At 35.5% G+C, this 26681-nt stretch overlaps 2 protein-coding genes across 4 annotated transcripts in view; one reads left to right on the top strand and one right to left on the bottom strand.

The window, feature by feature from the left end:
- The window catches only part of ALDH1A1 (aldehyde dehydrogenase 1 family member A1), a 52604-nt gene extending 41146 nt beyond the window's left edge, over positions 1–11458 (top strand). For all 3 annotated transcript variants that reach the window (XM_072404149.1, XM_072404151.1, XM_072404150.1), the window contains 4 exons: positions 1556–1720; positions 2117–2274; positions 5898–5972; positions 10267–11458. In XM_072404149.1, coding sequence (XP_072260250.1) covers positions 1556–1720; positions 2117–2274; positions 5898–5972; positions 10267–10339 — 471 coding nt within the window. In that variant the 3' untranslated portion in view covers positions 10340–11458. The remainder of the gene's footprint in view (positions 1–1555; positions 1721–2116; positions 2275–5897; positions 5973–10266) is intronic.
- Positions 11459–14699: 3241 nt separating this feature from the next.
- Positions 14700–26681, bottom strand: part of LOC140325407 (transmembrane channel-like protein 2-A) — a 34830-nt gene continuing 22848 nt past the window's right edge. Inside the window, exons 10-17 of the mRNA XM_072403232.1 lie at positions 25791–25940; positions 24600–24728; positions 23049–23116; positions 21050–21289; positions 20114–20239; positions 19812–19890; positions 17572–17695; positions 14700–14916 (exon numbers count right to left, since the gene is read on the bottom strand). Coding sequence (XP_072259333.1) covers positions 14711–14916; positions 17572–17695; positions 19812–19890; positions 20114–20239; positions 21050–21289; positions 23049–23116; positions 24600–24728; positions 25791–25940 — 1122 coding nt within the window. The 3' untranslated portion in view covers positions 14700–14710. The remainder of the gene's footprint in view (positions 14917–17571; positions 17696–19811; positions 19891–20113; positions 20240–21049; positions 21290–23048; positions 23117–24599; positions 24729–25790; positions 25941–26681) is intronic.

Raw genomic sequence — 26681 nt, forward strand, 5'->3', positions numbered from 1 at the left:
AAAATGAATTGTTAAAAGAGAAACGAGAGATTAAGAAAGGCGGGATTACATGATACCCTAATTCAAATGCTAAACTGAAAAACAAGATTTCACACCATATATGCTGTGTGATTTTCAGACTAATTCTTTTCATGAGTTCATCATAGTTTAGTAAAACAATGTTGCACAATGGCGTTCATATATTCTGCCATAACTTGGATTTACATGAATAGTATTTCTTTATGGATTTTAAGCATATGTTATTAAAAGGCAAGCACAAACAGGACAGTTTACCTCCTTTTATATATATTAGGTCAGAAAGATTATATGCTGGATAAAGGCACCTTGTTGAATTTATTACAGAGATTGCAGTTTATATTTTATGATTAATTTTTTTACCTTATTAATTACTGAATTAAATTTTATAAACTAAGGACAGGGCTTTTATATATTACTGTAAAGGCAAATAAAGGAGCCATTCATGTAAATAATAAGTGCTTTTACTGTGCATTAAAATTGTAAAGAGTACACAACAGCATAGCAGATGGTATAGGGACCTTTATTGTTGGCCATAAATCTGGCAATTTTAGACAGTTTCATCCACTTTTAACCAACTTTTAATTGCAAACAGACCAAAAGAATGAACACAATAAAGCAGGTTCTATCAATATTAAAGTATACAAGGTATTGATATATACATATCCAGGTTAAACATAGAGGATGTGCAATGAAATGTGCATTATCATGTGTTGCGGTATAGAATTGGAAATTTTAGTACGCATTACAGCAATATAATGATGTGCACCTGGCCTAAATGTTTTAATAAAAAAGTGTCACTCATAAGGACGTTTTATTCCAGTATACTTTATATACAATATATATATATTGTAGGCAACCAGCAGGAAATGTACTAGAGGGTAAAGTGGCAGGTGGAAGACTCTCACCTGGGAGATAATTGATGAGGGTGGTGATATAACATAGAGCCAGGAGCTCATTCAGTGGGTGTACTGGAGACACAGACAGGTGCTCTGCGTGAGGGATGTTCTGGAGACACAGACAGGTGCTCTGTGTGAGGGCTGTGCTGGAGACACAGACAGGTGCTATGTGTGAGGGGCTGTATTGGAGACACAGACAGGTGCTCTGTGTGAGGGCTGTGCTGGAGACACAGACAGGTGGTCTGTGTGAGTGACTGTGCTGGAGACACAGACAGGTGGTCTGTGTGAGTGACTGTGCTGCAGACACAGACAGGTGGTCTTAGTGAGTGACTGTGCTGGAGACACAGACAGGTGCTCTGTGTGAGGGAGCTCTGCTGAGAGACACAGACAGGTGCTCTGTGTAAGGAAGAGGAAAAGACCCTCTCTCTCTCTATATATATATATATATATATATATATAACACACTCCATAGCTTTAAAGAGTCTTTGGTAAGCTCAAAACAAAATATTGATAGCATGTGGCATACATCTGTGATTAATAGGCCATATAAACGTTTAAACGTTTTGCAAAATATCTTGATATGTTTTTCTGTGTTTAACAAAAAAAAAAAAATAAACCAACACGAAGAAACTCCATTACAGATTGACAAAGAACAATATGACAGAATCCTCAACTTAATTGAAAGTGGAAAGAAAGAAGGAGCAAAGCTGGAATGTGGAGGTGGTCCATGGGGTGACAAAGGGTTTTTTATCCAACCTACTGTCTTCTCAGATGTCAAGGATAATATGCGCATTGCCAAAGAAGAGGTATGTTGAAATTATTATACAAAAAGCTAACAAAAATAATTTAAGACATGTATACCTCAAACTTTTCAGTTTAAAAACAATGGGTTTTATTTATTAAAGCTCCCCAAGGCTGGGAAAGATACACTTTCATCAGTGAAGCTGAGTGATCCAGCAAACCTGCAATGGACTTCTTAAAAGTCATTTGCTATTTGTTAGCTAATGTTTTCAATCCTGCACCAGATCCATTCCAGGTTTGCTGGATCACCAGCTTCAGTGATGAAAGTGTATACCTCTCCAGCCTAGGATTGCTTTAATAAATATGGCCAAATAAATTAGGACTATTTAAAGCAATTCATTTTGAATAAATGTTTTAAAAAAATGTATGGTTTATCCATGTTACCTATTATATCTTGCCAGATATTTGGGCCAGTACAACAAATTATGAAATTTAAAACTAAGGAGGAAGTTATCAAGAGGGCAAACAATACAACATATGGATTGGCTGCAGGAGTTTTCACCAAAGACATTGACAAAGCAATAACAGTTTCCGCTGCCCTTGAAGCAGGAACTGTCTGGTAAGCATCAGGTTAAATATTATAGAATTTTGATATTGTACTAGGTTACATTATTTTATTAAAATACACAAAAGAAAGCTAAGTAGATAAATAATAAACCTGATTTGAATGAAATACATGTGTGGTAACTTACTAAACAATTGTAAAACCAGCCTTAGAAAGCTAAACCGTAAATACTGCTAGTAAAACATGGAAGTGCAGTTAACAGGTTTTGGTAAATCATTAAAGTGTTAACAGAATTTCTACCTTTAGTTGTCTTTGGCTGAAGCTGGGAACAGAAAACCTGCATGAACTTGGCTTATTTGTTCGATAGCATGCTAAAGGTCACATATTTTCCCAGAGTTGGATGTGTTGAGTGAAGCTGCCCAGTAGGTAGCTCTGAGGATAAATGCTGACAAATGAACTTCTTGAGCAATCTCTAGCCTTTATTATAACAACTTACATTCTGGGGTCCATTTACAAAAATGGCAATCACCAGTGAAGTCCGATTCTTTCTACTGAAATATTTATACGTCACTATATTATTATTTGGAAATGAACACCAGCTAATTGATGAATTGATGATCACTACTATTTACTGGTGATGATGCATTGATCACTACTGCTAAAAGCATTGATCGAAATACAAATAAAAGTCAAACCAGAGAAGTATCACTATTTTATTAGATCACTACATTTTTATATGTGCTCACTAGACATGTCCATTTATTTTTCTGGAATTCAGGCCTATCTGCCTGACTTATGTATATGGAAACTGGCAGAAATTTGTTTTTAGATATATTTATTGACTAATGATATTAATTAGCAAATACATATTGCAGGTTCATTTTTAGCCTATGTAGTGTTATTAAATTACACTGCTGGCTATACTGCCATGTTGTGTCCCATGGAGCCCCACCATAGCCACCTTTGCATGCACCCACCCCCCAGGTTGGGTCCTCTGTGCAACATAAGAGGTGGAGTACACATCCTTTTGGATCTACTGTATACACAAGGCTATTGGGGTTTATGGGTCATGTAGTTTCAATTAAAAGGACCAGAAATTCAGCAAAGTTTTGAGCCATGAAGTCAGCATTGGAGACTTCTGAGGTAAGTAAAATAAATCATTGCAATAATTTTAAAAGCATAATACAATAATAATTAAATATATAGCATGGCATAGGGGGGTAATACCTAATGTCCTCTTTTTTTTATTTTGAAGCTAATACACTTTTAACTATTTAAAGCATCACCACACATGCTCTTCCTTCTGATGTGTTTCACCCCTAGGGGTTTGACCATAGATTAAGAGGAAACCTGGAAAGATTGCAATTGTACACTCTTCATTCACAGACACCAGCAGGTGGAAAAAAACTCTAGTATATACACACATACATGTTTAAAAATACACAAATTATGCATGTCTGGATAAGTATTGCAAGTGCATATGTGGTCCAGAAAGTGAAGATTTTTTACATTTCTAAATGAGGTAAAAACTAATATTGTTGATATTAACTGTATGTTTATTATCAATGTCAAGGCTCATATTGCAACCAAGATATTACATTTTCTAAGAAGATACAAACATGTGCTAATATTTGGCCTGGTCTTTTATTCTTAAAACATGTTGAATATTCAACTTCATAAGATAAAAAGGAAAGGAGGACAGACTTAGATTTTACAGCTAGTAGACATTCCTGTGTTTCCTCGAAAGGATTGTATACCAGTCTAAACTTTCCTAACTTTGATTGTGTTCCTTTGATCTCTGCTCAAAATCTTTATTAAGTGGGGATAGAAATTCAACCTGCAAAATGAATCAAAAGCATCTATTTTTATAAATGAGCTACATGTTATGGGAGAAAAGTTTTGTTTTCTAATAACTGGGATAACCAGACAGTGTTTCTCACCTCCTGATAATTTTGGGCTTTCATCTAAGCACAACATGGCAGGACTTCAAAGAAGACAATGATTTGGAGAAACATTGGAACTTGGCAGCAGTGATTATCCTAACGTGTACATTACTTCCACAGCCATCGATATAGGAGAGGGTATTAATCAAAGTACATACAATATCACAACAGTAAGTGCATACAGCTGCATTGCAGATTAAGCATACATCTGCAGTTCTCCCATGTTTAGGGGCTTCTATATATGCTAACTCTAACTCAGCAGAAATGTGTAAAAGAGATGTGTAACTGCACAGTTGTAGACAGGTGGTAGCTTCCTATGACCACAATTGTTTACCTTGAAACTGCTGATTTGTTGTTACAATCTTGTCTAAGTGGAGTCATTACTGGTGAATAATTTACAGAAAAGTGGACCAAAACCCAAGAATTGAACCTTGTACAGATCATTAGCAGTCTGTCGCACTAGATGTTATCTCACTTTAATTTAGCAATTTCCTTACCTTTGTGGTAGTAAAAAGCTAAATAACCTAGTGTGATTATGCCAACTAGGTATTGCTTACTAAACGTTTCACAATACATTTTACAGAATGTATTAAACTCTTGTTTAAACTTTGCCTTTCTGCTGGTTCCTAAAACTGTACAGTTTATACTTAGTTTGCTTGTCAATGAAATGTGTGATTGTATAATAAAGCCCAGTTGTAAAACCACCTGTATTTAATTATCTCACTTCAAATGTAATTCCTCTATGATACATTATACTAATGGCTTTATAGCAAAAGATGTGAAACTATATAAACATTAACTATACCGAAATTCTATTGCAATAGCATAAATTACTGTGTAGCCTGCAAACACTGGACCCCCTGTACTTCTGGGCACTAAAGCAGTTGAATGGTCTGCTATTGTTATAAATATGCCCTTGTACAAAAACCTTCTCTCCTAGCAGAACAAAAATGTAGTTCTGAAATACACAAGATTAGTTACTAGTGTTACCTGTACACTCCCAGTGTTTTTCTATGTAGAGGTGGCTATCCTGGTAGAGAAGCTGGGCTTTGCTTCCTCATGTCTTAGCTGCCCCTCTGATGACTGGTTATCAAACAACTGGTGGGGTAATTTTTAATTCCAGAACAGCAGGAGAGGTAAGAAAAGCACAGGTGTGCAGAACAAAGAGCTGTTGGATTATTTCACTAGAGGTCCTTGTGTACAGAAGTGACATCACCAAGTCTGACCCAAAATTTCCTGAAATTAGCAGCGAGGTAGCAGTGCTTTAGATCTCACACTGCTTTGTGGATTAAAACACAAAAGTGCCTGGAAACAGAAAGCACACCACTGTACTTCAAGAGAATGTACACATGTGCAATTTTCGTTTTTGTAAGGAATTTTTCATGATTGTTTTCAATGACAAAGGGTGACAAATGAATGAGCAAGATTTGTATACACAGCATTCTGTTCTATCTAGAGTGGAGAGGGGAGAATGAGCAACTGGCATCCCGCTGTGCACTCCTTCCTTGACTTAATTAGCAGTTGTTCCCCCTCTGTAATTCATGGATCCACCCTGACGGATCCATTAATGACGTTGATTGACCACTGTACAGGTTAGATTCTCTCCTGAGTCGAGCATGACTGTTCGTGATGTGTACATAGCCATAGCATCAGCTGGTGTTAGCTTGGAATTATTTTAACATTCTTATTTATTTATTTTCTAATATCATTGTTTTACATTTATTTGTATTTCAGGATAAATTGCTACAGCGCTATGTCCCCACAGTGTCCATTTGGAGGATTTAAAATGTCAGGAAACGGACGTGAACTGTAAGTTATTATAAAGATAGACCTTTGATACACAGTTATGTTAAAATTAATAATCTATTACAGTTACTGTTGTTACTCTTAGTTTATTTTTTAGCTTAGCTTAGTTTATTCAGTAATTTGAGCTATTCAAAACCAGTACCAGCAGAAAGTTCTTGTTGTACAGCTGGACCTATTTTAAAATTTAGATTAAAGGAAACCTGTACTGAGTGAAATACATTGGCAGCTATTCCTGAAAGTTCTAGTTTCTTGAATATCCCTGGCTTTAGCATTTTGAGTCACTGACCTAACATACAATAAAGCAGAACTTCTACTTGCTTCATATTGGTGATTTAATGTGTTTACCTGGGCATGTCCGAAAAATTTACATTTCTACAGTTACCCATAATATTCTGATTACATGGGCTTCAACTGGTGTGTTTACATAATTACTTTATATACAGAGGGATACAGAAAATATATGCCATTGTGTAATGTATTTAATTGTACACAGATATTAACTTCAGTTCTTCAGCTAATAAGCTGTCCTATCCAGCCAACAATATTATATCATTGTATAGGTCTGAACTTTGTAATTAAAATGAATTTGTAATATAAATGTGGTGGCTTTCTTATAAATTTTTTTTAACCTCGTTTATCATAAATTAGAACTGGTCAGAGCATAGCTAAAAGCTTGTACTGCCATGTTTAAAACTAACATGTGGGTAGATAACTAACCTTTTATCTTAATGCACATTTCCTTTAGTTGCAGAATATTTTAACATGCCAGGTTTTATGAATAGATCACATTGGTAGAGTTGTCTTTAGATGCTGCTTGACTATTCTGCCCTTGTATATAGGCCCCACGTCTTGCTACCAATCATGTTGCATGTTAGTAAATTATAAAAAGATCTTATTTTGAAAATAATTGTTCCCAAGGCCTAAAAAGAAGACTTGTTCTTTTTAACCTACGCCTATTTGACCCACACAAATCCTCCAGACATGTATATAGTGTTGTAACTACCTTGACCATAAAAATCTATACTACAAGATTAAAGGAAACCTGTACTGAGTGAAATACATTGGCAGCTATTCCTGAAAGTTCTAGTTTCTTGAATATCCCTGGCTTTAGCATTTTGAGTCACTGACCTAACATACAATAAAGCAGAACTTCTACTTGCTTCATATTGGTGATTTAGAAAGTATAGAATTTAGATGATTGACAGCCAGTAAACTTTTTTTTTCTATATTAATTTAGCATAGGTTGCGTTTAGGGTTAAAAAAAAACACACATAGTAGAACATGGATGATCAAACATTCTATTCACTGTATAAAGGGAAAAAACACCTTTCTTATCTTCTTACTTGATTTAAGGCGTTGTGTATCTCACCAGGAGAATGAATGAAAAACAAAAGGGAGTGGGGCAGGAAAGAGGATAGATAATCTGTATAAAAAATATATTTTTGATAGCTTGAGTTTTGTTTCAGTATTGTGCTTTTACTACAAATCATTTAAGCTATGTCAAACAATGAGTATTTGCACTGTTCAGGCAAAAACATGTTTAAATCAGATGCAGTTACTGATAAATGGGTAAAGGATGCATGACCTTACATTTTTCAGCTTTGCAACAATACAATGCAATCCCTGTCTCCATCTTGTTTATCACTGTCAGATTATGAATGTCTCTGTGTTTCTCCTTTGCAGAAACTGGTTAAAAAAATTATCATAGGATACTGAGGGCATGATACTGATAACATGATAGCAAATGAGAACATACCACTGGGACAGTTTAGAATGTACAAAAACAATAAAAAATCATACTTTACTGAATAGTTAACAGTTTAGCTGATACTTTTTACACTGATGTGTTTTATTTATGCATTATTTAAACAGTTGTGCACCTCACTTTACAAATAATTTAGGACAGATTTAGCATTCTGTACACACACATTGGTCGATGAATTATTTTTTATATTAAAGCTTAATGTAGGTTTAGGTACAAATCTCAAATGTTCTTCAACAGTTTCAAAAACCAAATTAAATCACTTTTCTACATAGTTACTTCACTTTGTGATGTATTTTTCCTAGTCATATGACCAATTACTGCTCTCCTTACCTCCACCGTTTCCAACAAAAATATAGATGTGCATAAACTTTTTGAAGACTATATATATATATATATATATATATATATATATATACACATGTATATATATATATTTGATTATGTATGGGTAAGAAAAAAAGCTAAAAAGTTGCCATAGTCCTAAAATGTCAATGTAAACGCATAAAAGATAGGAACAACAGAGAAAAGTCAACATAACCTAAACCTAATATATATCTTTTTTCACAATAATATCAGTGCACACTAAAAATAGACTGGGCTAAGTTATGTGTGTTAACTAATTTTGAACAGAAAGCTGCAGAGTCAAATGGTATTTGTGCTAACAACTACTGAACAATAGAACAAATATAATAATTTATAAGAACTGTACACAATGCCTAAATGTAATAAATAATTGAGCATCTTTCTATTAATGTGTTAAACCATTCAAAATTTTATATTATTAGCATGCTGATGAGAGTGGAATTTTCTACCTCTTTCACAAGTCCATATTCTATTTGCATATTCCATGACACCGGCTTATTTAGCAGACAGCAACATTTCTCTTATAACCTCGGATAATCTCTTTCATTACCTTTATCTGAGTAATTATATGTCCAATCTGCATTATAAGCATTGATTTTTTTCCAACTCTGTACCTTCTTACACCCAGTAAATTAAGTTATTAATTCACCATTTAGAAAAGCCTTAAAAGTTTCATATGCTGTTTATAGTTATTATTTCATGCAGAAAAAAAGATTCCGTTCAGGTGCAGCTCGATTGTATACTATGGTATTTGGTGGAACTGATAAATAGCATGATAAATTGACATTGGACACTTGTTGTTCTACTTGCATTATAGTCCCCTGTGAGCCTTTTACTATACTAGTTGTTATCAATTTCCATTCTTTAATTCATTAGTACTAGCATTCTGTTATAAATAAATTCTAGGCAGATATAAAATTCATAAAATTATGCTCTGTGTTAATTTTTTGCATGATTACATCTATTTTTTTGATTGCAAGCAGTGTATTTACCTACATTTTACAGCAAAGTTCAAACTAAGAGAGGGACAGGCTGCATAAGAAACTGGTCATTAGTGGATCTGTTCTTACAAGGAACATGCTATGCTTACTTTTCTTTATCTGACTTTATCTTGATTTGGAAAGTTTTAATGAACCTTACTTCATACATTGCTCACTCAAATCCTGGAAATTAGGGTTATGCGGTAGACATTATTCAACTTCAAGTAACCTTTGACTAATATTTAAATAACACTGGACACATAAAAAATAAAGTTTTAAAAAAAGCAATTATTTTTGTAAACAAAATCTGCCACAAGGTAAGCCCAAGTCATAGAAAAGGATATCCAGTCAGATAGTAAATTAATTACCGCCATCCCATTAAATTGCTTACCTCCATTTACTGTTATAGCAGTTGTACTGTGTATGTGAATATGACTGTGTAGTCATTTGCAGAGTTTGTACTGTCCCACACTATATATTTCACTAAGAATAGTAATAGATTATAGTCTATGACCTAATAATTCATGTATACCTTGGTCAGCAAGAAAATTGATAACAGGACTATGATAAAGGCAATACAGGTAGTCCTTGAGTTAAGGACCATCGGAAATGCTGACGCCTCCTAGGTACAAATGAGGCTTCCCTTCTCCTTCCAGTGCAGGACGGAGGCTTGATGGGGGGAGGGGGCACTTTTGCATGACTTGCAGAAGAAGCCTTTTGCTGTTCTGCAAGTTATTGTAACTCTTTAATGACCAAGACAAACTCTGCAGTTGTTTCTTTTTGCATATCAAAGCACAGCTTGCTACAGAAGTTAATGAATATTCAGGCTCTATATAGTTTTTATTTCTATTTTTTTGCTTTGTTTGTGAATAACTCACATTGAGGATTTTATACAGTAACTGACACCACGCTGCCTAATAATATGTTGAGAAAAACATCTGTCCTAATTGTATTTATTAAATAATGTACCTGTTCTGACATACATACAAATTCAACTTAGGAACAAACCTACTGTCCCTATCCCGTATGTAACCCAGAGACCTGTATGTGGAATTACATAGGGCTTTGTGGGAGGAAGGAACACAAATGCGTATTGGGGATTTAAAATTTTGATACATTTCCATCTAACACACGTATTAAACTATTAGTAAATACCCTGTAATAATGTGTGTGTTTTTTTTTCTATTAGGGGAGAATATGGCCTACAAGAATACACTGAAGTGAAGACCGTTACCATGAAAATTTCACAAAAGAATTCCTAAACATCTACAGATTTCTTCCTCTTTTTTCCCTTCTCAAGTCTGCAAAAATTTGGAAAAAGAGTATTATGTACCATGAAAACGAAAAAAAAAACATTTTTAGGGCAAAAAGTAATTCAAATGCATTTGAGATATAACATTAAATATGAGGAACCTTTAAAAACAATATCACAATGTAGAGTTTAAACTATTGGTTTATTGAATAAAGGACTGCAGCAAACACACAAACATTGATCATAAACAGTTAGGTTACTGCTTTCCTTTTAAACATTGTGTGGATAAACTAATATTAACATTCAATTCATTTTGAGCCCTGAACTGTAAAATGAAGCCTGTGGATGCACCTCCTGTTTAAAGTGAGGTTTTACAATCTTATTTGTGACCTTTTTCCTCTAAAAAGGCAGTGTTAAGTGCAATGACTATGGAAAGTGCAGGAAAGGGTCAACAATCAAGGTCCAAACAGAATAGGGTGGATTTATAAATATCTGCAAATATCAGCTTACCAAAAACATAGCACCCCAGTGATGCCCAACATGCCTCCTGGTATGACCATAGTAAAGAGGACAGGCCTTCATTTTGGAAATTACCAGACTATCATGTCCTTCTGTTTGGTAACAGTTTTTTTTATTATTATTAATGGATGTTCCTCACAAAACTTCAGCCTCATGCTGATAGGCAATGGTACCACTGCTTTATTCACTTTAAGAATCTGTACAACTACATTTTTTACATAGCTGTGACAACTGTTATTTTTAGTTCATGAATATTTTTTCATATTGATTTAGCAGCCTTACAGAAACTGAAACAAAATACCTTTAAACTAAATTTTTTGCCTTTTTATGTTCAAGTGCAAATTATCATCACTACTTTAGTCTGTTTCCTATATAGGTCTCATATAACTAGAAGCTTATGTGTTATAGGTGCTCAGAAATGTAAGTTGTTGTAATTGTAATATTAATCATAGGTATATTGATTAAATTCCCATACTACCTACTAATTGGAGAATGTTTTTTATTCAAAGTTTTGTTTTCCACGTTACTACAACAAACTGCTGCATGTGATTGATAAATTGACAGTAACGTTAATGTGAACCATAAATAAATATGTGTTGTCTTTGCGGGATTTTGTTGTTTTAATTATCACACTTGTAAGAATGAAATGTTTAATATTTAATATTTTAATGCATGTTACAGAATTGTTGTAATTCCAGCGAGTGGCCTAAATCTGCCTTCAAAAAGCAGGTTTATATATGGAAGTCTGGACATTTAACAAGACCAAGACTTTCCAACCTCCTAACACAACTCCCATATCGGATATCGCACAACTGTATAAAACAAAAACTACATAGACTCTAGCATTATTGCAACAAATTGAAAAATGGCAATGATATAACATGAAAAGTACACAAAGATCTGAGTCCCCTAAGAAATCATGTTAATAAAGGATGTCCCCCACTCACCAGGCCTTTCCCGTCCGGTAACATCAAGTAAATGTTCTCAAATGAAGGGTGAAGGCCCCAGTTGTGGAGGGCCGGAGAGTATCATAGACAGGCCAGATTAAATAGTGAAATAGAAATGTAAGAGGAATAAAAGAAAAGAGAGATTGGTAAGGGGGATAAAAAAAGAGATGTGGGCCACCAGGAAGGGAAAGAGTAATGTGACCCTCTTCTTAAGAATAATAGCCTCCTAATCCACAAAGTGAACCCATGGATACCAAATTTTGTGGAAAAGCTCTTTATTGATGAGGAAGCAAGCGAAACAATCATTAGTCATTATCTAATTGAGTTTTGGAGGATGTTGAAAGACTTATTGGAAAAAATCAAAAAGGTTCCTCAGCTGGGATGTTATGCTGGGAGACCAGATATTGAAGGTTTACAAGGTGACCATGTGACCTTTGAAAACATTGGACATTCTCAGGAATCCTTTATTCCTCCATTACAGAAATCAGAACTCAGCTCTGGGGCAAAATCTGAATATCCCTTGCTGGTGTGTGAGGACAGCACAGGCCTTTATTTTTCTTGCGCCAATCCTGGATAGAAAATGAATAGGTCAGAGCAGGGCAAGCAATGTTAGGTCTTTGATTATTGAGAGACTGGCCAGTTCTTCTAGATGTTCAGCATTTTTTAAAACTATTTGATGTTACAAAAGTAGAAAGACATGGACTTTCAAAATAATAATGGTCAGCAAAGAAAGCAAACTGGGTTTAGGCATCCAAAAGTTCCAACTGGCTGTACATGCAGACATGATATTAATGTAGAACAATTCAAAAGGAATATTTACATGAATCTGTGCTTTGCCCATGCAGCATGCTGGCCTTCACAGCTGCCACTCTTTAACATTTCACTTCCATTCCTTCCATTTGACACATTGGCCCTGATTTATGAAAGCTCTCCAAGGCTGGAGAGAATACACTTTCAGAAGTGAACTGGGTGATCCAGAAAACATGGAATGGATTTTTAAAAATCTTTTTCTATTTGCTAGCAAATGTTTTGAATCCTGGACCAGATCCATTCCAGGTTTGCTGGATCACCCAGTTCACTTCTGAAAGTGTATTCTCTCCAGTCTTGGAGAGCTTTCATGAATCAGGGTCATTGACACAATGTGGCGATTGACCACATTGCTGTATCACATGGTGTGGTTTAAGTTGCAACTTGGAGTTTGCTCAGGTTTTCTTCTTATTTCCATGGATAAATAAAGCATGAAGGGGGCAAAAAGAACATAAGTATAGAGACCTGGGTAAGGGGGTTGAGAAGGGAAACATTAAGGTGAGTCTGTTGCTTGTATGTGTGGGTAAACAGGTTTTTACCTTTAAAAGCCTGTGTAAACTTGTACAGTCTAGAGCAGAGGTCGGCAAAGTTTTACGCCCACCAGGCCATTTAGAGGGTGCGGGAGCACACTAGGCCGGACCCCCCAATGGCTCCGCCCACCACCAGGGAATGCCCCCTGAAGTAAAATCCCTCTCCTCCATATGCATTGCGGAGGAGAGAGATATACCTTCCGGGAGCTTTCCCTATTTACCACGGCGGCGGAAGTATCAACGCCGGCCGTGGTAAACAGGGGAGCCACTGCAAAGGGGGCGGCACCAGAGCTCCAGCAGTTCCGACTCTGGTAGTTCCTAATGCCCCCTGGCCGATCCGCCGGCAACCCATGGCATTAGGCATGAGGTTGGATGTGATGTCTGCACTGTGCATTATATTTTGCTTGCTGCAGGCATGAAAAAAAAGATGTAGACCTTTACCAATTTTTTGATAAAGAATACTACAGGTCCTCTTTAGGTAATTTATCTTTAAAAACATTGTGACAAGAATCAGCCCTGTAAATTACAGTTTGCATTTGCATGATCCATATGTTTCTTTCTGTGTTGTAAACAGCTAAACTTTGGCTGATAGCTGCATTTTTCAGCATCATATTTCACCATAATTCTTAAACTGTTTAACCTTTGGACATCTGCCATCTGTGATTCACAGAGTATAAGACACTCTTTAATTTTATAGCTTCCAAACATTTTACTTTTTATCAGGGTGGTGGCTATGCAATACTTTGTCACATATTTATATGGAAACTAGTTTTTTAAAGAAATATTTATTTTTGTAATACTGTTTTGCAGCCTGGTTTTATGTGGATTGGCAAGTTTAGCCCTTGCTAGGTAATTAAGTTTGGGTTGTTACAGGTTGAATCTGCCTTTGAGACAAAACTTAGACATCTAAGACAGTAGAGTAACTCACTCCTCCAACCCCACCCTAGAGAACATTAATATAGCCCTAAGATCCAAGATTCTCCACCTTGTCATAGTAGTGGCACTCCAGCTCAGCCTTACAGCAAGTATTTGCAATATATATATATGCATGTTGGAATACACATTTTCTTACTACAAATATATACCAGTTCTAGGATTTGCAAAAACTAAAACTAAACAATTGTCAGGTCAAACAAAGATATAAATATAATAGCAATTATATTTTTGGCAAAACTGTGTCTGTATAATTGAAAACTGAACTCAAGACTCACAGCTACAAACATAATTACAATATACACATTTCACAGCCTTGACAGAACTGTCCTTAGATTAGCCACAAGTTCTATCTCTGTATGACTGGCAGTAGCAGAAAATGGCACCTTGGCTAGTTGTGTACTGATTGACGTCAGCCCTGGGAGCAGGTGTGTCAGTGCTGCAGCTCGTCATTTGAGGTTCACAAGCATGGGATATGCAAACTTGGAAATTAGGCTCAGTTTAAGTTTTGCTATAGAAGGGCTGCTATCAGATCAGTTGCATTTAAAAATATGTTTATTGACTTTTAATATTTAACTGTTTCCATTAAACTCAGATTTTAATAAATATACATATCAGATTTCAATGCTGTAGATGGCAGGTATATCATGGATGAGCTTGCCCCCTTCCTTTTCCAGATGATGGCCGAGCAGGTCTAACATTTGGCTTCTGAGTAAAGGCTGTTATCACCAGTTGAGTATGAGCTGGTGGTTTTGTAATAGTTACTCGTGGGCCCTTCTGAAGTGGTACAGTCAGTTTCCCATTCTTCATATTAGTTTCCTTGGTGGAATTAGTAATGAGGTGTTGTCCAACTTTATTAAGAAAACAGTTGAAATATTAATATTATTATTATTAATTTTATTATGAGGTATAAACACATCACTTTTAGATTTATCTAGAGAACATAATCATTTTTGTTTCAGCTACAATTTAATTTTCATGGTGCAGCGAAAACACACATTGACTTTTGTTGCATCAACTTGAAGCAGCTGAATGCAACTCAAAACAGGTAACATAATTTGATTCAGAAGAGTTTTAGTCAAACTCCTTGAGCATCTAAAATGTATATGAAAACTACCTAAGTATAGGTCAGAAAATAATAAAAGCACCTGGAAGCATACAGTGTTTATATTTCTTCTATAACTGAAGTCCTTTACAAAAGCCCATAGGATATCATGGGATTTTTTACACAATCCTCTCAAAGACGTCATCCCTGCTACTTCTTACAAATTCAAAAGATTCCAGAGGACTTTCTACTGTCTGAAACCACCTTTAGCATAGAGACCTCCGAGGTCTCCACCTATGCTCCCCTGATGGGAGTTACTATGGGAACTTTCACACCTATAAGCCCCGTGCACATTTGCAATAGCTACTTGTTTACCCCAATTGAGGAATAAAAAACATTATTTAAAAAAACCTTATTTGAAGTGCATGGAAAAGCAATTATTGCACCCTTTGAACTTTTAAAAATTTAATGGTCAGCACCTTCGATATTCAAAAACTAATGAGTGTATTACAATCCACACAAACACCAAAACAATTGCTATGGTTGTTTTCATTTCAATTGGCAAAATCTGTTAGCATACCAATGCTTTATTATCTGTGTTCAAAATGGTAAGTAGCTATATTTTTATTAAATAGTAAATCCGCTTTACATTCTACAATTTTATAGGCTAATGAAAGGATCACTTTCATACAAACAAATACATAGTGCATTAACAAGCTGATTCTTTTCTTCCAATTTTGCTTCCTCCAAGGGTAAAAATAAAATGATCATTGCATTGCAAAACATCAGTCATTTGGCAGCAAGGTTATTGAAGGTCAGCCAACATTGTACTGATAATTCATTATATGGTGAATTCTAAAATGTAAAATTAGCTATTTTCAGTGACTTCTCCTGTGTGTAGTATGATTCCTTCCTCTCCCTGTCAAATCTTAATTATATGTTTTATTATAAAGAAAGCAACAGAATAGCTTTTTTTTAAGAGTTTAGCTTACTAATTTGTCTCAATATGTTAGAGGTTAGGTAGGGTTTTTATTTTGATCAATACAGTCCTGAATTTTGGGCATTATTTCTAAACTGAAACTACTCATCGAGTGGCTTTACGTGATGTAAACAGAACATAGCTAAAGTCACTGAAAAACAAAGAGGTTGGAGGTATTCAATTTAAGTCTATAACATATGGTAAATCATCAGGAGAAGGACAGAAACTCTCTTTCCAAAGAATGAATGCCTCTTTATCCTTCTATGAATAATTTTGAATTATATAAACCACCTAAAAACAACTGTATATTGGAAAACCATTAATAGGCCAGCTTGAAAAAATGGTCCAGTGGAGCTTGCATCACTCTTCAATCTGATGTGACTCTTAAATTTTTCCTGATGTGGTGTCATCCAAAAAACTCTGGTTAAAAAAACACCATTGGATAAAATCAGGCTGGTGCTCCATCTGGTTACTGACTGTTTCTCTTGAGCTTCCCTTTAGCATCAGCTTTGAGAAGGTGCCACGGAAGACTTACGGAATGCCCTGTTTGTCTACCTAACTTTGGGATTTCTTTTCAGGTCTGATTTTCTTTCCTTCATTAATTGAAATTTAAAGGAGTCGTATTTAAGGGTACTAAATGTTTACTGCTCCACAATCCTTTGTAGTGTACTGTAGTTTGAAGTGTGAACAAAACTGAACAACAACTCATGTCTGTAACAATAAAATGTCTGTAACATCTTGATGTTAGGTAAAGTGGACTGTTTTTATTTTTATATGGATAAATAAAGTCTTTTTTGATTTCCTGGGAAGGTGGCTGGCAGGCTTTTCTCAAGTAGTGTCCAGTCACTCCACCCTATGTAGGTTATTTGAAACACAAGCAGTTCGGTAAGTGATCTTTTTTTTTTCTTTAGACTTTCCTTCTACTTGGCCTTTCTACAACCCCCAGTTTTTCTCCTTTTTCCCTTTGCTTTATTTTCTTCCTTTTCTGACTGCCCTTTAACCCTTCTCCTTCTCCTAGTTCCCATCTCCCTTTTTCCCACTCCCTACCCTATCAGCACTGCTACCTTCCAAAGTTAATAAAAAAAATGTATTTGAAAGAGAAGGGTGGACCATTTGAAGTGCATGCAGTCCATGCAGAGTTATGAACTCAAACAGTTATCCCTGAATTTGAGTGTGAGCAGTGGGATATCATTTAGGCAGCCTCATGCCCCCTGCAAGTTTGTCCTTGAAACATAGATTTTAGTGACCTGATTGATCTTTTACATATGGCAGGGGTTTTTATTTTACCCCCTCTCACTCTCTGGTGCTCCTCATTGGCCCTGGGGACATGGTGGGGTCTTTGAACTAAAGCCTCTGCCAGATTGGGTGACTCTGGAAGACTGCAATCTATGTAGGAATTGTTTTTTTCAATAAGTTAATTCCTTGGTTATGTTTGCTGCCATATTGAGAGGGTATCATTACTAAAAAGTCAATAAACGTTACCTATCATGTCTCTTTCTTTTTTGATTCCAAGTCTTATACTTGAAGGCAGAAGTTCTTCCAAATCTTCTATTAATTCATTGGTTGATGCTATGTTGTTACGTTTGTTCTTTTCCTCTTCTTTTTTCTTATTAAATTCAAATGCAAAAAAGAAATATAAAAATAAAAAAGATAAAAAATAAGCAGGTTTAGCAATAATACAAAATTTACACATTTACACATTTCTTGGATTCATTTTTTTTCCCTGTTTTCAAAAGAATACTAAATGAGTCTGAAAATAAGACATAGAAAAGGATTGACTCCAACCACAGCTAAATGACTGTAAACAGGACATTTTACAAAAAAATGATGGCAGGGAGAATATATAGTCTAATATACACATTAAAGGACTTTTAGTGCTTTACAACATTGTATAGTCCTGGTTTTATTTGTTTGCACAAGGTTCAGTTAACAGGACTTTTTAATGTAAATTGTTTAATGTGCTTGGAATGTAACTGAAAATATTACGATTTGATCAATAATTAGTGAACCTAATTCTGATTAGCATTTATTCAAAAAAGTAGCATAAGAGTTAAATCAGCCAGTGATTTCCAGCATAATGGCATCTCTCAGCCAGGATTTATATTAAGGTGTTACCAAACCGGAATTGATAGTAAATTTTGCTTATGAAGCATGACATGATTATTACTGTTCCCCATCATATCCAAAACCAGAAATATTGCATAGGCTAAAAATTTCAATGCAGATTTTATATTCTCATTATAATAAATGTTAAATCTATTTGAGATCATATTTATCTTTTCATGCCATAAGACAGGACAGTAAAACATTAGCTCCTAAAAAATGTACTATACATATTGTTTCATTATTCTTGTAAAGACTTTAAGTCACATTTAGGTCACATTTTTGATCATTTCACTGTTGGATTTCTTCACCTTCTCAAATACTAAAGAGCCAATTAAAGTGGAAAGTAGATACTACTACAGGTAGTCCCTGGGTTACATATGAGATAGGGGCTGTAGATTTGTTCTTACGTTGAATTTGTAAGTCAGAACAGGTGCATTATTTTAATAAATGCAAATAGGACAGATGTTTGTATTATTAGGCAGCAAGGTGTCATTTACTGTATAAAAAATCCTCACTGAGAGTTAATCACTAACAAAGCAAGAAAAACAAAACTTATGGAGCCTTGACATTCATTAACTTCTGTAGCAAGCTGTGCTTTGATATGCAAAAAGAAACAGCTGCAGAGTTTGTCTTGGTCATTAAAGAGTTACAAGAGGTTGCAGAAGAGATCACCCAAAACCTCAGCTGTGTTTAGCAAAAGATTTCTTCTGCAAGTCATGCAAACTGCCCCCCCTTATCAAGCCTCCATCCTGCACACGAGTGAGCAAGGAAGCCACGTTCGTATCTAGGAGTTGTCCGTATGTCAGATTACCTTAACTCAGGGACTACCTGTATCTATCTCCTCACTGCTTGGTGTGGACTCCATTTATAAAACAAGGAATCTGATATTCCTTCAAACTTTCCCTCATGGGAATCTTCCAGGTCCATGTGTTTTATTGACAGTAATTGATTCTTACAAGGGAATGTGTGAGGGAATGTCAGAATCCCTTTTTTATAAATAGAGTCCACACCAAGCAGTGAGGAGATAGATAAAGGTAGTCTTAAGGTTTCCTTGTTTTTTTTAAATGCAGGCTATAATGTGAAGTCTGCAGTATCCAATGGAATTCACTAATTGTTGCAGAGAGAATTGTGATTGGCAGAAGGGAAGACACATGACTTGGTTCTTCCCCACTGCACTTTAATAATTTTCATTTAATGCTATAAAAAGGTAATCTGCATGCTTCAGAATCCCAAAGCATGCAAAGCACAATGTACTGTACATTTGAAAAGAACATTCACTGTGGTTGATGTATTAATATTATTGCTAAACAGGATTTATATTATATCTGTATATTAATTAGGGGTTGCAAATGACAGACAAATACCTGTCAGTCCCTGCCCTGAAGAGATTACAATCTAGGAGGTGGGGGAAGTAACACAAAATAGGAGGGGGGATATATATGCATTTTTCTGTTGTTTTTAAGGCAACAGTATGGTTACAGTAAAGCCATATCACTGCTTTAAAAACTGAAGTTTAAATACATTTATTGTTTTCACTTAAGGAGTCAAAGACATTTTTAAATATTACCCAATGTCACTTATTCCGGTTTACAGTAATAATGCTAACAACAACATACCCTCTGCATTTTCTTCTTCATCTCAATGTTAGCATTCTTATAGGTCTTAGATATAGCATTGAGGTAATATATAGCCAAACTAAAAAAAATAATAAAAAAGTAATACATTAATAATTCAAAAATATATTTAAACAATTATTTTCCTATTTATTATTATAAATTGGTGTATGAATATGTAGAAAACTGTAACTTAGTACTCACAGAATAATCCTCTTTAATATATTTGCCACAATTTGTTGATTTCAATGATTTACGTTAAAGATATGTGTGTACTTTTGAAATGAAAAGTTACTAACACTTACACCATTAGGAGAACTGCTGCAATGATGATTCCTGGATTGGATGCATAGCCTAATACTGTAGACATAAAAGCAGGGAAATCCTTTTTGATGGTTTCCTGTAGAACATCATACATCCTGTTTTTTCCACTTGGAAAACAATAGAAGTTGCAAATATATATAAGTGGCTTCTTACATACTATAAATATGCTATATAACTGTTTAATAAATAAAGGGGGGCAGGAAGAGTAGGTCAAGTTTAAAGAGAGCTAAGACAGTAAACATCGGTAATTTCTCAGTAGGTTATATACACTAAAAAGAAAACACTATTTGGAAAAGTAATGATATAAAATAAAATAAATAAATGTTATTGGGTTTGGATAAATCTAACAACTATATTTTCAATTTTGGGCTTTAAATTTATGAAAGCAGAATTTTAATTACTGCCCATAGCCTCTAATGTCAATTTAATTATTTAAATATGATGATTTATCGGTATATTTTTCATTTAAGTGACTTTTACTTTTCTTGAGTTTACAAGTAAACAGACAGATTTGTATCATTTTTTCCTTGGTATAAAAATCTGTGATTGAATACTTAGATGTAATAGACAAGAAGCCCATTTCTTTATTTTTATTCTGAAGTAGTTGTAATCATTCACTGTAATTAAAATTTTTCATGTAAATTACATTTTAGGCTAAGCAAACCAATCAGATCAAATACAACAGAGGTAAGAAATGTCTGTAAAACTGTTTTTTGCACTAACATTAAAATTTTTAGGACACGTTTAATGGGTATACCCCCATGTAAGCTTGTACTGAAAATGTAATTATTAGAGCAAAAAAAACTTAGACAGTACTTACCTCTACTGTCGTTTCAAGTGCATTAAGACAATCATCTTAAGCAAAATCAGATATCTGTATTTCCATCTATCAGACCATCCACTGATTTTTCACTTACCTAAAAGGTCCACAATCAAAGGAGGGAGTTATGGTCATTACTGTGTATGCCACAGGCAGCAGACTCATGAAGAGGACAAGTAGTAAAAGAGCCATATAGAAATTGTTTGATTTTGAAGCTTTGAAAACCCGTTCTTGCGGGACGTTGCTGCTCATTACTGCCCAGCACTGTAAGTACATTGAAGAGAAGAGACGCAGTACATTCACCACTATCAGTCCAGGTGCATAAAATGTGCCCATCCTATAGAGAATGCATAATGTGATAGTGAACAACAATTCATTCCTAATTTCTGCAAATAAGTAGAGCAGATCTAAAACCTATTTTGTGCATTGGTGGTTCATTAAAAGAGTTCTCGCTTGGGAAATTCTAGTTTGTTCAAACCACATTCGTAATGACAGCTTCAATATTCAGATATCATTTATTTCATAAAACTTCTGCTGGTTTATTCCCCCTGGTTTACGCCCTCCTGGCGTTCCAATTCTGTCCGTATTTTCATGCAAAAAGCGCTATTTTTTTTGCATGGAAATATATTTTACATTGTAGACCTATAATTCCTAGGTATAACTCACCAAAATATGTCCAATATTTAATAATTTTAATTACAAAATTTAAATTAAAAAAAAAATCTGTTAAAAAATATAGAAACGTAATATAACTGTACAGTAGCATGTTTATTTATATATTAAAAATATATATATATATATTAAATAAACATTTCTTTATATTGGACTCAATACAGCTATTTTGCATTAAATCCAATACAAAATTATTTGAGTTTCCCACCACTCCTCCAGCCCGCACCAACGCATGCACTGACGTCACCGGGAAACACCGGAGATTGCCTCTACATTCGCCGGCTGAAGATTGAAAAATAAAGACGTGTCCCAAGGACCTGCAGGGACCAGCAGGACGCTGGGAGACACCAACAGAACAATGTAAGTGGGGTTTTTTTTTTGTTTTTTTTAGCAACCCCAAGTTTGACTCAGGATTACCGCTTTTAGCATGTAAAATCCACCTTGAGTCACATTCGGGATTACTGCTAGCAGGGTTAAAGAAGTCTAATACAGGTAATTAATACTTTATTCCTCTATCCCACAGATTTCTTACCCGATTAGAATTAACAACCAGTCCCATGAAGCTGCTTTTCTTTTCTCAATTGTGTGACCACCTCCTCAAAAATGTCATCATGTATGATATAGGACCAATAGCAACTAATGTTCCTTTATTGTGCATGATGAGGTTCACGCCAGATGCATATTTCAGGAAAAGAGCTGGAGTGTGGAGGAGCAGTGGAGGAGTAATTCCCATCTAATACAACTTTCTAGACTAAACAAGCAGTCATTTATAAATATATAGGGAAGGGGGCAGCAATTTTCAATTTTTTTGTAGCTTACTAGAGTTTAAATTTGTTCAGCACAGGGCAGTACATTGGACCGCAGCTATCTCACACAAAGCATTTGCCTGGCTCTAGTAGTCCAACACCTCCCCCACCCCCAACATTTTTCTAATGAACAGTGCTGCTCAGGCAGTAAAATAATTGTTTAGATTGTATAGAGCAGTATCGGGGGGGAGGAAATTATTGGAAAACTGCTTTGTATTGGAGACTAGAGGTTCCTCTCACCTATGTTTTTGCATTACAAGAATTTTATGTAACACTTTATATAGCAACAAATAATGGAGACTCGTGTTTATTACTCTGTATGTAAGTGTACAAACCTAATGTTACCAAATCTATTACTATCTATCTATTTTTATGGTCAAACCAAAATGAATGAGTATTTATCCACTGCATGTTGCCAGTGGGCTCTGGGTCTTTTTTCTTTTGCATTTTTAATGTTTGTCAATTAAGACCAGGAATTGCAAGCTATATGAGGAAAAGTGGAACACAATTTGATTACTGAAACATCTCATATTATTGTATATAAATTGCATCAATAAATAGGTAGGCTTAGCATCACTGACAATTGTATAACCTGACACATACATTTAAAGATCTTACCATATCATGCCTTGATTGAAAATAAGGCCAAGAACATTGCCACTAATATCAAATTCAGTATATGATGGCTATAAAAGAAAAGAAAGGGTGAGCCTCAGGCATATTTGTTTTTTAATTACATTATGCTTTACTAAGTTACAGAAACACCAAGACATGTATAGTGGATTAAATACATTGCAATCTTAGTGAAGGCTGAAGATTCAGATGACTTTAGCTGCCTTAGGAAGCTAAAAACAATTGAAATAAAGGCACAATGAAAGACATTCCTATGGGTTTATTAACTATCTGGTTGGGCCACAGACCATTTATAGGTTTGGAGGAGGTAGAATTAATAGTAGAGGTCACCTGATCAGGTGACAATATTCCTCCAAAGTCCTACAGGGAAATTGTATCATCCAGAGAATTGGCCTAATTCACTGATTTGGTTTGTTCAGGTGAGCTGATTCACTCATCACTTCAAGGAATTTATCAAGGAACAAGCTGGGATGGAACTAAACCACTAAAGTCATCAAAATGTCAACTGTACAGATAGCAAAAAGATCATTGGTGTCAATTAAACTGATCTGAAAGGTCCCCATTACTATTTGTTCAAGAAACCCCTAGCAGCCTCTGGTTGAGAAACTGTCACAAATAACAGGGAGGGGAGGGAAACAGACAGGTTTTACTCACTACTAGGCCTCAAATGGCTAGGGAAAAAGGGAATGGTCACCCCTTGCAGACACCCTAACCTAGCCCTAACTCCTAACCGTATGAGTATCCCCTGATGGTGGAAATACTCATACAAAGGAACCTGGTCCCTACTAGCCCTGTATAGCCCTAGCAGTAGTGTCTGGCTTGAGACTGCTGCTTCCTTCCCCTATGAAGGACCCAGTGTCTCCCTGAGGCCTAGTAAACAACTAAATAACCACAAGACCCCAAAACACCAAAAGTAAAGCAACTTATCTTATTAGCAGATATAAACAGGAACTCAGGATGGCACAACACTCCAGCTCTTCACAACCCAGCAGTGAATATCAACCGCACAGCATGAAGTGTGAGGGCAGACTAAATGGTGGAGCAGTAATGACCACCAGCTGCACCTGATACAAGGGGAGTGGTCATTACAAACAACAACACAGAAACAAGTAAAAACAACGAGACTGTCAGATAACCTCAAATGCAGCTAGTCTGACAGATCCTCAAACTTCCGTCACGGAAGGGACCGTGACAGAAACGCTGTTCTAGTTTGGCAATGCTGCCTCTATTGCTAATATGTTCCTATTGTAGTCTGCAGTGATTGGAAAGTGAAGAATGTGAGACACAGATAAAGGAGGCTTTTCTCCCAGTAAGTGAAGGTAAAGATATTTTTTGAGGCTTTGAACACAGTTTACTATTTTTAGTCAGGTGGCATGAAAAATTAAAAGACTGCATGCATAATGGCACTAAATCTTCTTAATTATAAATGTACTTATTAATTGACCTTACCAAATAAAAGGTAATGTAACACTTTTATTGTAATATACAACATTTTCTCTACATTTCACATTTATTTAAATAAAAAAAAAAACTTACAAATCCAGCTTCCAAATCCCAGCACCAGCAATTGTTAAGAAATCTAACTATGACTGCTCGGGCAAAGTCTCCTACAAGGATCATAATAAATGTCATCTGTGTATCCGAGACTGTCAGCTTCACAAACTCCTGTGAACAAAATAGTTAAGCATTTATTTTATTACAACATATAAAGCATACATACACAACACATAAACACCTGTATTTATGTCATTAATAAGTATAAAAATAGATCAGAAAACCAGTATGTAATAAATAAAATAGATTTCTATAATGTTAGATTGTTGTTCTCCAGTCCATTATGAACCAGTAAGCTTAATTCTACATTGTCTGCTTATCAAATATACTAAAAAAGTTAACATGTTTCTTAAAAAAATTGTATATACTTTCAATGGCTCTGTATGTCCAACCACTGACACAACTTAGGCTTTACTTTTTACCTGTACATTGTGGTATTGCTATAGAAAGTACATTTTATGCTTAGAGATCACTTCTAAAACACAGTTATGCTGCTGCAACCAACTGCTTCCTACAGAATTACAAAATAAGTAAAGGATTTTAGAAAAATCCTACTAATACTACATTCCTACGCTAACATCAGGTCAGATTGGTAATGTGTAAAAGCCTCCTGGTGCCACATTGCATGTTTCCTTACTTACTTGTCTCCACTCTGGACTGTCAACCTGTGCTCTGAGATGTGCCCTCGGCCATGAAAAACTTATTTTATTAGCAAAAGTGATTAGATTCCAAAGATGTTCTGTCCTACCACTTCCACATATATATGTATAAAAAGAATAAGTGCATAGCACCACATAGTCACGCTTCTGGGAAGAGTAAATGTTACAATTATCAAACTTTTAAAAAGAATTCTGGGCAGCCCTGGATGGTATACATAACCAATTAGGCCTTTCATGGTGGGGACATGATTCTTGTCAAGACAACCATGTGGCTGCAATAATTGGTGGACTTGGCAAAAGGACTGAGCAGATGTCAGACAATGGGTGCCACCATGACCGATGCCTGAATTATGAAATATCTCCATTTAGGGCACCAGCCCAACATATCTTTTTAGTAAAGTCCAGGAGGGCAAAAATATTGCTGCCCAATAGGCCATTCTTTTAGAGCTATGTAATCATCTTTCAAATTCTGTAGTCTAATTTTATTTTAATCTAAACATACAAATCAACTTACAAGTCCGACATTAGTTTCCCAGCACGGGCCTCTAGGTATATCAGCTGGATGTATATAGGGTGTTGCAGCGGTCCCATTGCTTTGTGAAGCATTATAAAGGTTGCTTAACAATATTGAAGTCTGGTTTTTTATCACTTCTTCTTCTGCTAACTGAAAACAGAACAATCATTAAAAGAGCATATAAGGGAAACTGATTACCAACCTGATACCAGTGCCATACCCTGGTAAAGTTTAGTATCCAATTTATGGTGAACATTACTGAAATTCAACCCCTCAAATTCTCTAGGGTGAGACAACTAAATATCTTTCTTTATGTTCTTATAATCCAACCATATACAAACCCCAGAAGAGTATAATATGCTCATAACAGGTAACAATCTTGTCACAACAGATTTGATGAAGTTCCTTGTTACTCTTATGAAAGAGAAACATTGTGGTAGGTCAAAGAGTGTGCCAGTTTTACCAAGTGATCTCACAAAGTGAGATTAAAGTGTACCTAAACTCTGAATTTTCACTTTACATAAAAGGGTTTCTTTTTTAAGTGCAACGCCCTTTAAAAAAAAAAAAAAAAAAAAAAAAAAAGATTCCAGCACCGCCCCCTAATTTTTGATCACCTAGGCGATCGAGAATGAATGGGAGCGCAGAGCCTCCCGGGATACATACGTCATGCATCTTGGGCGGCTCTTGGGTAATCCTTCTGCGCATGCCTGATCGTCTCAGGCATGCGCAAAAGGAGCCCTTTCATCAAAAGGTAAATAAATTGGCAGTCTCATGCATGCGCAGTGAGATTGGCATTTTTTTTCCCATCTACGTCATACATCACCCGATCTCGAACCTGTGTCAGGTGACGTAGGAAGAAGAGTTTAATTCCTCTTTAAGCTTGAATTGAGC

Source organism: Pyxicephalus adspersus, chromosome 3 (genome assembly GCF_032062135.1).
Source record: "Pyxicephalus adspersus chromosome 3, UCB_Pads_2.0, whole genome shotgun sequence".
Lineage (NCBI taxonomy): Eukaryota > Metazoa > Chordata > Amphibia > Anura > Pyxicephalidae > Pyxicephalus > Pyxicephalus adspersus.